The sequence below is a fragment of the Ruditapes philippinarum genome, unplaced genomic scaffold (genome assembly GCF_026571515.1).
Source record: "Ruditapes philippinarum isolate M1 unplaced genomic scaffold, ASM2657151v2 ctg1903_1_1_1_1, whole genome shotgun sequence".
Taxonomy (NCBI): domain Eukaryota; kingdom Metazoa; phylum Mollusca; class Bivalvia; order Venerida; family Veneridae; genus Ruditapes; species Ruditapes philippinarum.
In genome coordinates, this window is record NW_026866018.1 from 172,879 (window position 1) to 187,816 (window position 14,938).

The following is a 14,938-nucleotide window of genomic DNA, read 5'->3' on the forward strand; positions in this document are numbered from 1 at the left end:
TTCGTACATTTATCAGTATAGAAATGCATTGCATGACTGTCTTAATTTCCCTTTAAATAAGTAAAAAAAAATTGTCACCGCAAGTATTTAAATGTCCTAAAATGTTTTTTGAATTTTCTGTGTTTAAAACAGATGCAAGAATTGGAGAATGAAAACGACAAACTTAAACGAGAATGTGCCAAACTTATGGAATCCATTGCCAAGACGACCAACTTTAATAAAGGCGGTAAAACGACAGCTGCTGGTAAAGAATTCCTAGGTAATATTTTTGATCACGTTCTTTTAGAGTGTCGACCATTTTGCATGTCATCTCAAATTCTTAAATTAATGTGTACTGTTCTTTATTCAATGAAATTTAATCAGTTATATGAAAATGAGTATGCGAGGTAGATATCCAGCTTGAGTTTGTTGAAATTCCGGGGTTCTACTCATGTGCCTGAAATAATACACTGAGGTCTAAGTCCACCAGTAAAGACTTTTACAGTGAGGATGTGACCAACAACCTTGCAGTGACAGTGTGACCCATGTCAACCTTACAGTAACGGTGTGACCCACGACCTTACAGTGACGGTGTGACCCATGTCAACCTTACAGTAACGGTGTGACCCATGACATTACAGTAACGGTGTGACCAACGACCTTACAGTGAAGGTGTGATCCACGACCTTTACAGTGAAGGTGTGACCCACGACCTTTACAGTGAAGGTGTGACCCAACAAAACAAACTTTTAGACAATAATAATATCTCATGATGTTTCCAATGTAACCAAATACATATTTCTTTTTATCGCACACCTGTGCTGCCTTTGCGACTGCGTAAAACTGGTATTGCACACCTGTGCATATATTTTGATGTTACGTCATTTGCTTTGTACAATGTAAAGATGTACTAATTGTTAGTGTTACACTTTTGGCGCATCAGTGAAAAATGATTATTTTTCGATTGGTTTTGGAATGTGATAAAAAGAATATTAAGTTTGTGTAAGTTGAACATTACTGAATTTATTGAACAAGTTGAATAAAATAATATTAATGCTTGCCAGAGACTCACATGGTCCAGGGTTTTCATTTTTATCAGAGGCAACAGATGCTCTAAAGAAAACAACCAATTTTTCCAAGGGTCAAGGGTAATACTTTAATTAAAGGGTAATACTTTAATTAACAGGCATTTTAACCGATGGTTTGGATCACCAATCGGTTAATAATGAAAACTCTGATGGTCTTGACCAGATTAGGGTTCAAACCTATGATCCCTGGGTTGAGAGGCAGACACCTTAACCATACCTTTTATGACATCAGATTATAGGCAAACACTTAGGTATACAATTACAATTAATCTGTCACTAGGTCATAGAATGAGTTTGCGCCGTCACAAATCCGAGGATCCGACAAAAACCGTACCAGATCCGTCCAAAATTATTAACGGTATCAGTTAATACGCTTATATCCACATACTGTATTGTCTCTAGTTAGTGCCCCCCGGGTCTTCCATTTTTCCAGGGGGTGATGGGTGCCTAAAACTTTTAAAATATGCATTTAACTACTGTATGTTTATCAAATTATCAAAGATATAGTTCAATTGTCTCTAGTTATTGCCCCCCCGGGTCTTCCATTTTTTCCAGGGGGTGGGGGGGAACGTGCTTATTAGAACTTTTAAAATGTGCATTTAAATATGATTGTTTATCAAATATTCAAAGATATAATCAATTATAAAAATCATTAATCATTATTATGATCTAATATAGAATACAGTATTATCATTATTATTTTAATGATTTACATTACTTGACAGTGCCATTAATTGTTCTTTTTAAATAAAAATATTTAGATTATTTTATTGCTCTTAGAGGTTTTTTCCTACATATTGTGGGAGGGGGGTGGGTTTTGGGGCACAAATTAGAGAGGGGGCGTTAATTGGAAACAATACGGTATTTCAACAATGCACAAAATCCAATTGTTTTTGCACATTATGTAGCATTTTACAACAATTTACCATTTACACTGTTAAAAGCCAAAATCTGACTCGGCTATTTATACCTGTGGTAATCATGTCCCTTTATGTGCGAGACAAGTTGTTGTTTTTTTATTTACATATAATTTTATTTTCTTGTTTCCAGAAAGGGTTTTTTAATGAAGTATTGTTAAAGTTACTGATTTATGTAATTATGTATGTTAGTCATTGATCTGCTATGACTGTTTAGCGCACCAGTAGTAATATAGGGGGGGCTGGTTCGAACCATCATGTGAGCTGTATGTAGAAATAAAGTGTGAAGGGGTGGAATCTTTATATTAACTAACAATATAAGATCATTTATTTGAAGAAATATGAAGCTTAAGAGAAATTTTTTCTAAATGGCACCTTTCTGAAGTGTATTTTTAAGCTTGGCCCTTCGGTACATTTATTAGAAATATTATAAAACGGCGCATTTGTAAGGTCTCTTTTGATTGGATAATGTCTGCTGTCAATTTCTGGAGAAATCTCTTTTTCTTTTTTTCTCTTAAAAAAAAATGAAGTTTGCTGAATTATAAATTTTTTATAAAGTCATCATGCCTGAAATGTTATATGGCTGTATAGAAATGGTTGTTTACAATATAACCCTATATATATGCAAACAGTTGATTATATAGGGCCGTAATTATAACCTGTCAAAAATCTTTATAACTAATTATATGTCTTTTTAAAGCATTGCCCTTTGGTACATTTATTAGGAATAGTATGTCTTGGTATTGAAGATATGTTACTGTAATTATTATGTTAACAGCTCGAAGATTAAGTCTTGGATTCAGGAAGGCTACGGGTGAAGGATATAAGGCTATAACTGGTATATCATTTGCATGCAGCTCTTGACTCGATAGATAAATCTATATATATCTTGCTAACAAAAAAAACCTAAACTTATGAACTGAGAAAAAGTTTGCCTGTCTTCCCAGCCTTATAGAATCATGTATATTATAAGACTATTTCCATGTGCTTGCTCATTCTGTTCTTTGAGTTCATATCCAAACTTTTCTGTGGAAAATTTTGTCGAATCAAAAGTGTGTGGATGTCAAGACCTATCAATAAGAACCATTAAAATTAGTGCTCCACTAGTAATAATGACTTTTGCAGTATGCCTTTCCTACCCTCCTCATTGAAATTCATATATACATTGTATATTGCATGACAAGAATCTCATAATAATAAACCAAAAGGAACAACTTTCTTCTGATAGTAATATTTTACATTATACTGTCCTGATCAGAAAAAAGAAACAACCCCCCCTCCCTCTCTCACATCCACAACAATATACCCAAAATACAATGTACAACCCAACCATTTCCCTTTGCATTCCTTAATGATACAGAAATGATATTGATATAATTATATTAATCATTCTAACATTTTATATTATATTATTTTACTTGATATCTTATTTTTTTTAGCTCGACTATTCGAAGAATATGAGAGCTATTGTAGTCGCCCCGGCGTCGGCGTCCGCGTCCGCGTCGGCGTCTGCGTTGGTTAAAGTTTTTTGTAAAGTCAAATATCTCAATTATTGCTTGAGATATTCAATTGAAACTTACAATACTTATTTATAGTAACAAGGTACATCAGATTGACAAGTTGGATAACTCTGCCTACAATATTGACAGAATTATGCCCCTTTTTAACTTAGAAATTTTGGTTAAAGTTTTTTGTAAAGTCAAATATCTCAATTATTGCTTGAGATATTCAATTGAAACTTACAATACTTATTTATAGTAACAAGGTACATCAGATTGACAAGTTGGATAACTCTGCCTACAATATTGACAGAATTATGCCCCTTTTTAACTTAGAAATTTTGGTTAAAGTTTTTTGTAAAGTCAAATATCTCAATTATTGCTTGAGATATTCAATTGAAACTTACAATACTTATTTATAGTAACAAGGTACATCAGATTGACAAGTTGGATAACTCTGCCTACAATATTGACAGAATTATGCCCCTTTTTAACTTAGAAATTTTGGTTAAAGTTTTTTGTAAAGTCAAATATCTCAATTATTGCTTGAGATATTCAATTGAAACTTACAATACTTATTTATAGTAACAAGGTACATCAGATTGACAAGTTGGATAACTCTGCCTACAATATTGACAGAATTATGCCCCTTTTTAACTTAGAAATTTTGGTTAAAGTTTTTTGTAAAGTCAAATATCTCAATTATTGCTTGAGATATTCAATTGAAACTTACAATACTTATTTATAGTAACAAGGTACATCAGATTGACAAGTTGGATAACTCTGCCTACAATATTGACAGAATTATGCCCCTTTGGAACTTAGAAATTTTGGTTAAAGTTTTTTTTAAAGTCAAATATCTCAATTATTGCTTGAGATATTCAATTGAAATTTAAAATACTCTTTTATAGTAACAATGTACATCAGTTTGCAAAATTGCATAACTCTGCCTGCAATATTTGCAGAATTATTTGCCCCTTTGAAACTTAGAAATTTTGGTTAAAGGTCTTCAAAGATATTTACTTAAAACTTTACACATGCACTTAGGGTCATAATTGGAGGGTCATAATTGTATGTCACTGACCAAGTTCCATAAACTCTATCTTGCATTAAGGCTGATTCATATCCCCTTTTCTACTTAGTCTCTTGGTTAATGTTTACATGGTAGTTTTACATATCTCAATAACTATTGAAGATATTTATTTAAAACTTCACATATGCATTTAGGGTCATAATTGTAGGTCACTGACAAAGATCCATAATTCTATCTTGCATTTAGGGTGATTTTTCTCCCCTTTTTCAACTTAGAAATTCATGGTAAAGTTTTGCTTGCACATGTAAGCTGTTGTCTCAATAACTACTGAAGGGTTTGTGCCTTTTTTGGGACAATTTTATGCATTCATAATAATAAAGCAGTGATTTACTTGATAAAACATCTTAATAACAAGCCTTTGTACCTTGTCTGTCAAATTTATGTATTCATAGGTAATAAGTATTATTATACTCAATAAAACACCCTTGTGACATTACCTGACATTACCTTCTGAATAGTCAAGCCAATACTGTATAATTAGACTCTGAGCTCTAAGGCCTATAACATGAATTTATAAAAAAAATTTAGCCCTTTTGTGAACTTAGAAAATTTAACATTATAAAGGCTCTTTTACTATCAAGCACTTAGAATAGTCGAGCGTGCTGTCCTACTGACAGCTCTTGTTATGATATCTAACACTCTAATATAATAATTATTGAAACAATGAAAATTAGGTCACTTTAGTTTGAAAATATTAGAGTTTCCGTTTGATGTCCATGGCCAAAGTGGCTAAAGATGATGTTTAACATAATTATCGGGAATGTAAACATGTCTTTCCAGGTGCGTACCCCTTTATTGTGTATCATAAACAAAGAAAGAAAAAAAATTTGGAAGTTGCGTTTATAACGTAACATGTTAATAGCATACTATTGCGTCATATGCGTAACAGGGCGTAAATACATAACTTGACAATTATGTGTCGCAATCAATTTGTTTTTAGATCAGTTTGAGGCGATGACAGATGAGTTAGAGAGAAGACGAGAAGAGTGTCTACAATTACGAGCGTTACTCGCAGAGAAGAGCATCTCCACGCATTCCGTAGCCAAACAGTCATATGGCGGCCAGGACAATATCGTGAATGAAGATAACGAGTTGACAATGGCGTATAAATCTCAGCGTGATATCATCAGGTTAGTCTGGTACCTTTTTCTTTCACTCCCAATTTAGAGATTCGAGTGCCAGTCTACAAATAAATCTCTACCAGAGATTGAAAATTTAAATTTCTCGCTCATTTCTAGTGTAGAATCTGCTGTAGGACAAGTAGGGTAATGTAGTCTGTATAAAATGGGCATTGTATTAACTATAATGCAGGATGATTGGCTATGAAATTTTACCATTGGCCGATTAGGATTCTTCCTACCAAAGTACACTGACCAAAGTTTGACAACCAAATTCCACCGCCCAAAGTCTGCCAAGAGCCAACCAGATTCCACCGCCCAGTCTGCCAACTAAATTCCACTTGACAAGACTGGTATTCATTGTGAATGTTACATTTTAATTAATTACATGTAGATATTAGTAGACCAGTCCACATGTTTAACTTTACCATTGGACATTACAAAATTCCACCAATCAAATTCTACAATATATAATTATGTAAGAATGGTTTTCATAATGTTTATTTTTGGGCTCTACTAGAACCTGTGGATTGATGTGAGCCATCAGGTCAGGGTGGATATTCACAAATATAGTGTCTGACATAAACATTTAAAAACTCAGACTCTGACTTGGATATCTGGCGAGCGTTTCACTAACAACTGTAACTTTTGCGTATCTTTTTACGTAAATTTGGACTTACGGTAAACATAAATTTACGTTAGTTGCGTTTCACTTAACAGAATGTGCAATTTACGCCAGTACTAAGTAAGTGTAACTTTACCTTTAAACTAACACAAATGCGTATCTAAAAAAGTTTAGTGAAACGCAAATAAATAGGTAAGTTCTGCTTACGTAAAAAGTTACGTTCAAATTTGAGTTACGATAACGTAAGATCGTTAATGAAACGTACCCCTGATTGTTTATGCAATTGAGTGACCTAAGGCCATTACAGAATTCTTACTACATGTATCTTTTTACAAATTACCCAGTGGTTTATTTTACTAAAAAAAAATTGATTAAAAGCTATAGCAAGAGTATTGTCAACAATATAAAGGTAAGATGTAAACATGTAGAGGTATCATAATTTATCTAAAACACAACATTATTATATGGTAGTACTTTGTCTTGAAGCTGGTTACTCTTGTCTAGCAGCCTGAAAGCAGAAAGCTACAAAACTGTACGCCTCTTTCAAAAAACAACAACATTATTATGATGGGACCGTGTCTTTATGTGAGTATTTTTAGTCTCGTCTAGTAGCTACAAATTGTCTGCCCCTGTCATTAGAGAAGGTAGAGGGAGATAATACAGGTAGGTTCTTACAGTAATTATTTTCAATCATTGAGGAGTATGGTGAAGTTTATAGAATACTGTTTAATTTGTAGTGTAGTACTTAGCTCAACTAATCGAAGAGAAATATGGAAAGCTATTGTAGATGTACATTAAAGATAATCAGACAATGGTATGCCTTAAAGATATCAGAAATTAATGTACACTATCATATATAAGAAGTGGATGTACATAAATATAGCATTAAAGTTTTTGTTTGTTTGTTTTGTACATAAAACAAACAGCATTGAAGATATCAGAAAAAAATGTACATTAAAGATACATGTATAAGAAATGGATGTCTTTTAAAGATATTAGAAGCGGATGTACAGTAAAAATATAAGAAAAGGATGTCATTATAGGTATCAGAAATGGATGTACATTAAAGATATAAAAAATGGATGTACATTAAAGATATCAGGAGTGAGTAGATGTGCATTAAAGCTATGATATTTGAATATAATATAAAGAAACCAAAAATGGATGTACATGAAATATATCAGAAATGGGTGTACATTAAAGATAAAAGAAATGGATGCTACTATAGATATCAGATTTGGAGACATACATTACAGATATCTGAGGTGATTAGATGTGCATTACAAATATCATATCTGGATGTACAGCTAGTGAAGAGTAAAAAGTGGATGTACACGAAATATATCAAAAATGGATGTACAAAAGTGGATGTACATTTAAGATATCAACAGTGCATGTATTTGGATTAGATCAAAATTGGATGTACATTAAAGATATCAGAAATAAGTGTACATTAAATGTGGATGACATTAAAGATATAAGAAAAGGAATTTCATTATACAATGTAGATATCAGAAGTGGGTGGAGATATATATCAAAGATATCTGATCGTAATATACATTAGGGTTCTGTCCTGTACAGGAGGTATAATATGAAGTTATATAATGGTAATATTGTGCCGCATCATGACAAAACCGACGTAATGCGTTTGCGACCAAAATGGATCCAGACCAGCCTGCGCATCCGCGCATTCTGATCAGGATCCATGCTGTTGGCTATCAGTTTCTTTACTTGTAATAGGGTTGGTAAGCGGACAGCATGGATCGTGATCTGGATCCATGCTGGTTGCAAACGCATTACGTCGGTTTTGTCATGACGCGGCTCATATATAGAATTTACTTCAACATGTTGGAATGATCAATATGATTAGACTTGATACATTCTTACAACATTAGGTAGCGTACTAATGCTGTCTGAATGTGATGAATTAGCTTCTTGACAAATTGACAAAAAGATTAAAAGATACAAGTTCTGCATTTGTTCAAGGACCAATTAAACATTGCCTGTAAGGATTATGCTTATGAAAATCGGATTTTCTAGAAGTGTCCTGATGGCTAGGGGAAAACTAAGACAAATAAATCGTTGACTACCTGTCACCATTCATTATATTCTAAGACCAGTTTGAAGTATTTGATTCCCAGAGTAAACCCATCAGTGTATTAATAACTGTCCTTAAAAACTCACAAATAATGTCAGAATTTTAAAGGGATGCCATGTTTATCCGTATAACTATGGCCTCATCGTGTTATTAGCAAAAAAAAAAGACTGTCTTAGACTATTTATAATTATAATTTTGAGCATATTAGAAATTTTCTTAAGTTTCATTAAAGGCACATTATGCCTCAGAAATGAATAAATGTTTACTTGTTCAAAATGGGTATATGTAAATTTAATAACGTTAAAATAATGGTTTAAAAGCAATTACATTATTCCTACCTGAAGAAAGTAGCGATAAATATGAAATAATTTGTGATGAAGGTAGCAAAATGTAAACGAAGTAGTATTTTGACTTTCATGCAAAATACTAAATTGCTACTGTTTTAATTGCAAACAAACAAAAGAAGCAAAAGATTGTTCAGGTAATTGGCCGATTAGTTACTTCTTTTAAAAATAAAAAGCTTTAGAGAAATTAAATAAAATCATTTATTTGGCATAATTGGCCTTTAAATTAAAATGAATGTAGCAATAAGCTGCTGTTGTATTTTGATGTTTTTCAAAATGAAATTTTTTTTTATCTTCCTGAAAAAAAATCTTTAGCATCTTTTTTTGTATACAGTTGTGTTTTAAAAAAAAGTTATTCATTCCATTCCTTTACTAGAGAAAATGAAATTTTGTCACCTTAGTGCAACACCATAATAAGTCCTTTTAAATTTAATAGCAGTTTATCAGTTATTGCACTAAGGTTAACACAATGTTAATTAGGCATAATGTCAAAAATATGCAGCAAAATTTACATATTTTTAATTTGTGTAAATCTATTTGTTGCATGGCTACACACTGCTGCGGATAATTTATCGTTTAATATGATAGTTTGCCTTTATGACACACGGTCACACTTGAGATGCATTCAGATATTTTTCGTAAAGGTAACGACTGGGGCGAAAAAAAAAGAAAGAAGATACACATGTAATATGGAAGGAAATGATAAAAACCATTGTAAAATTCTGACGATGTATACATGTGTATGCTTTTTATGTCCTTGTACCTAATTAACTATTTACAATGGATTTTGACAAGTGATAATATTTTATTGTGCATACACTTGTGTGGGGCGTTTTATTTATTTATCTTTCGCTCACTTTTTTTTTGTAAAACAATAATTGAATTGAAGGGGTAAAAACTATATATTGCCTCTTACATCAGTGGTTCAATGTTTATAAATGGATTTAGTTGCATGATTATTAAGTTTCGGTATGTAATGTGCGTGTGTGTTTTTTTTTGTTTTTTGTTTCGCTGATGGAAAATTGAGGAAGTGTTTTGGTTTTAAGGTAAAAAGATAACAGGTTTTTTTAAATTCCTGGTGTTTAAAACTTGATATATATTTTGTATACAGTATATATTATAGTTTGCTACAAAAAATGTTAGTGATAAAGTTTTGAGTGCAATAAATAGTATTCAGTTTACTTATCGGGACTTGTGTAGGATGTTGTAAACATATCGTACTCGTTAAAAAATTTCAAAAGTTAAATCAATATTTGATTTGAATTAAATGTGTGACAAAAGTTATATTAATATTTGATCAAATTTTATTGTGAAGGGGATAAATTATATTAAAATATTAAATTTGATTTAATTGTGTAAAAGAAAAAAGTAATAAGAATATTTGATTTAATTGTGTACTGTTTTGAGTAAAATTCATAACTAATCAGGTTTAACTGTACATTTACATGTAAGTGTTTTAGGATGAATGTAAATTTTATATAATTTTTTTATTTAACTGTTTTAGGGTAAATTTTAATTTATATTTAACTGTTTTAGGAAAATCAAAACTAAAATGTTTAATTTATCAATCTTTTTGAGGAAAAAAAGAAACAAGAAGCTGGTTCATTTAAACTAATCTTATTTATGTGATGAAAAAAGAAAGGAAAAGGATATAATTAAAATTAGATTTATCTGCAAATATCAGCCTTAAAATTAAACATAAAACCTTTACATCTCCATTAAACCTTGACCCAATATTGTTGACATGTGTCAAACCAATTAGTAGTAGTTTGTTTAATTGCAACCATTTTACTTGGTCAATTATCACATTTAGTCATTCATTCATTCAAAAATCCAAAAAGTATTGCTTGTGAAAAAAAAATTTTGGGGTCAGTTATTTAATCTAGTCAGAAATAACGCACCCTGCAGCTATAATGGCTTTTATACAAATAATCAAGGTTAGGAGACCATAGATTATAAGTGCTGGTGTGAATTTACCTTTAATAGAAACGTTTGTGTAACTATGTGTGCACATTTTAAAACTATTTCTTTTATGGACGGTAGAGTGTTAAGTAATATGGAATAAGTGACACACAATGAGATGGGAATATTATAGTTGTGTATGGTGAATGAATAACAGAACTTCATTATTTGGATTATTTTTTTAGGGGGAATTTAAGATCATTTTATGAATGCAAAGTGGACTTTTATTCCGAATTTTATTCTATTTTTACTAGGTTAATTTTTGTATGTGTGTTCTTATCCAGGCTAGTGATACAAATATGTGTTCCGGTGTGATAGTTTTGGAAAGTATTTCAGGAATAAATGTATAGTTTTCAAGTTGGACGATTGATGGTTTTTAGAATGAAATTTTCCAAGAGGATTTTGAATATTTTCTGCACAATTCAGTATATGTCGATGATATTGAATGATTCCTAATAAAGTTAAACAAGGAAAAAGGACTAAAAGATGACATATTGTAGGTAAAATAAGTATTTGTAATCTACAACATTTATGTCTATATATGCACAACAAAAAAGGAAGAAAGAATTGGGTTATAAATTAATTATTATGTTAAATGACTACCTGAATTTGTAACAGGGGGACTCTGACACTGACAACATACAGTCATGTATATATAAGTGATTGATACACTTCGTTAAAATATGTTACGCTAAGACAATTGTACGCTTTGTTTTGCATCTTATCATTTTTTAATTAGGGTTCTTTTAATTACGTATTTTACGATATTAAATAATTGAGGGTCTCTGAAAGAAGTTGGGGGTAAATATTATAAGTCAGATAGTGGTCACTGTTGTGTGAACAGCAATAAAACTGAGTCTGCAATATTCATTTAATATTGTTATTTTTATTGCTTAATTTTGATGGATTAATTGTTCCTTAATTTTACCAGATTTTTCATACAAGTTAATATTACTGATTCAGTACTCCCTATAAAGGAATGAACTTTGAAATTCTCTTATCATATTTTATATGGCCATGATACTGTCTCAGAATTATATTGTTCAATAAATGAAGTTAAATGAAATTTAATGCAGCATTATAAATTTATTGATTTCAGGTTTCACCAAAGGATTTCAATAATCATTAAAATGCAATAATGAGCATAATATCATGCTGAAATTTATTTACCCAAGATCTCTTTAACTGATTCTTTATCAAACCTTAACTTACTATGTTTCTATAATGGATCTGTCCTGAGCTTTGAATTTGGAACAGTCCATTCAAAGTTTTAAGGGATTTCAATATTAAAATACAAAAATTGAGCGTCAACAGTATAGAGCCTGGTGAGACTGCACAGATTTGCAGGCTGGCCTGGCTCTATACTGGTGGCAAAGGCTGATCACTTTTGGTTCTTGCAGGTTAAGAGACATACTTTACCTCAGATACTTGGATGCAGGTTGAAATTATAGGCTTGGAAGGGCTTGTATGATGGAATGCTACATTCTTTTAACCACTTGTGAGGTCTTCCTGCAAAGTGGCCATATGGCCTATACTTTGTTGGTGCGAGGTAAAACCTAGCCTGCATGCATGGTGGAGTACTACAATGTATATCACAGTTTAAAACTTTAAAAAATATTCAATAATATGACACAAGAATTAAGGCATTATATTTCATTTCAACATAAGCGAAAGCATTATTGATATCTCACAGTGAATATTTCCATAATGTGTAGAATTAAGTACAAGTAAAATGGTTTTCTGCGGTGAACATTTTAATGATATAAAGATATTTCATTTAACTATTTTCAACATTATTTGAGAGGGGGAATAAATAAACGTTTGTAACAGGAACATAGTTGACAATAATCGAACAATATAGAAGAAGGTCTTTGGAAACTGTATGTGACCGTTGAAGACCGGAGAATGTCGAACATAAAACAATTATTTCTTTTTCAGAAAATGATTAAATAGGCCTACCATTTTATGAATAATTCCGAGCAAAAATAAATAAAGTAAACACACAAGTTTACGCAGAAAATATCTCTATTTATTATGGCAGATGCCACTACGAATATTTTAATTTTGTAGATTTTCAGTATAAACAATTTATTGTTTGTAAAATTTGAGATAGATATTGAAGAAACATTGATAATTTTCAAAGACATCATTCAAGGTTTTCCACCTTAAACGGTAAAATAATTGTAGAAAATTAGAAATATCATGTTCTCAATTAGGTGTAATTCAGTCTCCTACAGGTAAATCCGTAACGTACAGGCAAACGGTTTTTAGCTGGGTTTTCGAAAAGGTCAATTAACCAATCATATACGGTTTACAGATCACATGTTCCTCCATGTACCGAAAACAGGTCACGTGCGACTCCATGCCTCAAAATGTAACTGCGTACCAATACCCTGCGGTCTCCAGACCGCAGGGTATTAAGTTCTTGATGACTTATCACCTTACTATCAGTTATAATAAATCTCTTTCATCATCAGGTTTATATGGCCTGATAAACAATTCTGCATTCTATATAGATCATCTATCTACCTTTATATTTATATATATTATATATACATTATATATCAGTGTAACAAAGCTGTTACAGATGTCTGTAGGTATAAACATAATATAGGATTGAAAGGGCTGAAAGTAGATATTTATGACTTTTCTAACGCCACTTCTTAAGTTTCTGACCTCAAGTAAGCCTTTGCAGCCTGCTTTAGGTCATTCGGGTGGCAATTAATTCTTTCCATGCAGACCAAGATCAGTGAGCAAGCAAAATTATCCTTGTGGTCTGATCAGGCTTTGCTTTGATGGCTATTCAGTCACTACGTTTTTTGAAATTTTCCCTTAAAATAATGAACAGTTTTGTCATGATTGAAATTTGTCAATTTTAGATATTTAGCATAGTAAAGGATTAAGTTGACTATTATGCATATCTTGGATAAATCTGCATTTCCAGACTAACCTAGAGTCTGGCTCAATAAGGTAAACTGCTCAAATTAAGCTTTTTGGCATTGACACCCTTTTAAAACAAGAATGTACTGATCCAAAGTTCATAAGGCATATAAAGGAGGGCAAGTTCATTATATAAAAATTGTGTTGAACAGGATTTAAGTGATACAATACCGTCTCCGTGGTCGAGGGGTTAGAGTCAATGACTTCTAATCCAATTACCTCTCTGGCGTGGGTTCGTTCCCCGGGAGATGCTTTGGTAGTTTAGCGCGGAGGAGGGTAGTCTAGTACTGGTGTAACTCTCCAGGAACGATGGTTAGGAAACTACCTGCCTATATGACTGAATACTGTTGGAAAAGGCGTAAAAATGAAATAAACAAACAAACAAACAAAAGTGATACAATACTGTTAAATAAGGAATGTTTCGAGATTTTTTTTCAGTATTTAACAAATGCGATATGTTTACATATTTAATAATCCTCGAGTTTTCTTAAATAGATAGATTGTGTGAATAAATACTGGTATAAGTACAATGTTTTGGTATGGAATTATAGACAAATTTTCCCAAATTGTGATATCGAAATTTAAACAAATAATGTTTATAATGGTTTGAATAGGCTGAATAATTTTGTGATGATGAATAAAGATTTAAATATTACGATGTTATGCATTCATTGTCAACATTTACGGTTTAAAATGTGTTTAGTTTTCCCACTCACTAAAGAGACTTTAGTTTTCTTTCATGTAAGGGAGCTATATCTTATAAAGTCAGTGGTTCTATTGTGGTGCCAGTTAATAAACTTAAAGATCCTGTAACACATTTTTCATGGTTTTATTTCATAAATATGATGCTCAAACGAAGATTTGTCAGTATTGTAGGTTCCAATAAGTATTATTTATAAAGATATTACCGAATTCAACATTTCATGTAAATAAAGGGAGTTAATTAGAAAATTATTTTCTATAAATTTTAAGTCAAATTTTCCAATAAGAAATGAATTCATATAATTTATTGGTTAAATATAATGTGCACAAATATTTGTAGTACACATTTTACATATTCTTCGATGTTTGAAAATTGTTTTATTTGCATAATTATAAACATAAATTATATAATTTATTGCAAATGTGGTATACACACAGTTACAATATCAATCACAAAACATACAGGATCTTTAACAAAATGAAGAGAAAAAACAATGTATAAAGAATGTGTAAATATTAACGCTTACCCCTCTTCTAAACCCGAACATGCTGAATATTTTAAATGGACTTGTC

At 31.5% G+C, this 14,938-nt stretch overlaps 1 protein-coding gene across 9 annotated transcripts in view; it reads left to right on the forward strand.

Moving 5' to 3' along the window:
- LOC132731005 (unconventional myosin-Va-like) overlaps positions 1 to 14,938 on the forward strand; it is a 122,949-nt gene that overhangs the window by 77,466 nt on the left and 30,545 nt on the right. For 4 of the 9 annotated variants that reach the window (XM_060717097.1, XM_060717100.1, XM_060717102.1 and 1 more), the window contains 3 exons: positions 133 to 259; positions 1,348 to 1,425; positions 5,517 to 5,706. In XM_060717097.1, coding sequence (XP_060573080.1) covers positions 133 to 259; positions 1,348 to 1,425; positions 5,517 to 5,706 — 395 coding nt within the window. Of the gene's footprint in view, positions 1 to 132; positions 260 to 1,347; positions 1,426 to 2,762; positions 2,823 to 5,516; positions 5,707 to 14,938 lie in introns of all 9 variants that reach the window. The other 5 variants (XM_060717101.1, XM_060717104.1, XM_060717105.1 and 2 more) reach the window with 2 other exon arrangements.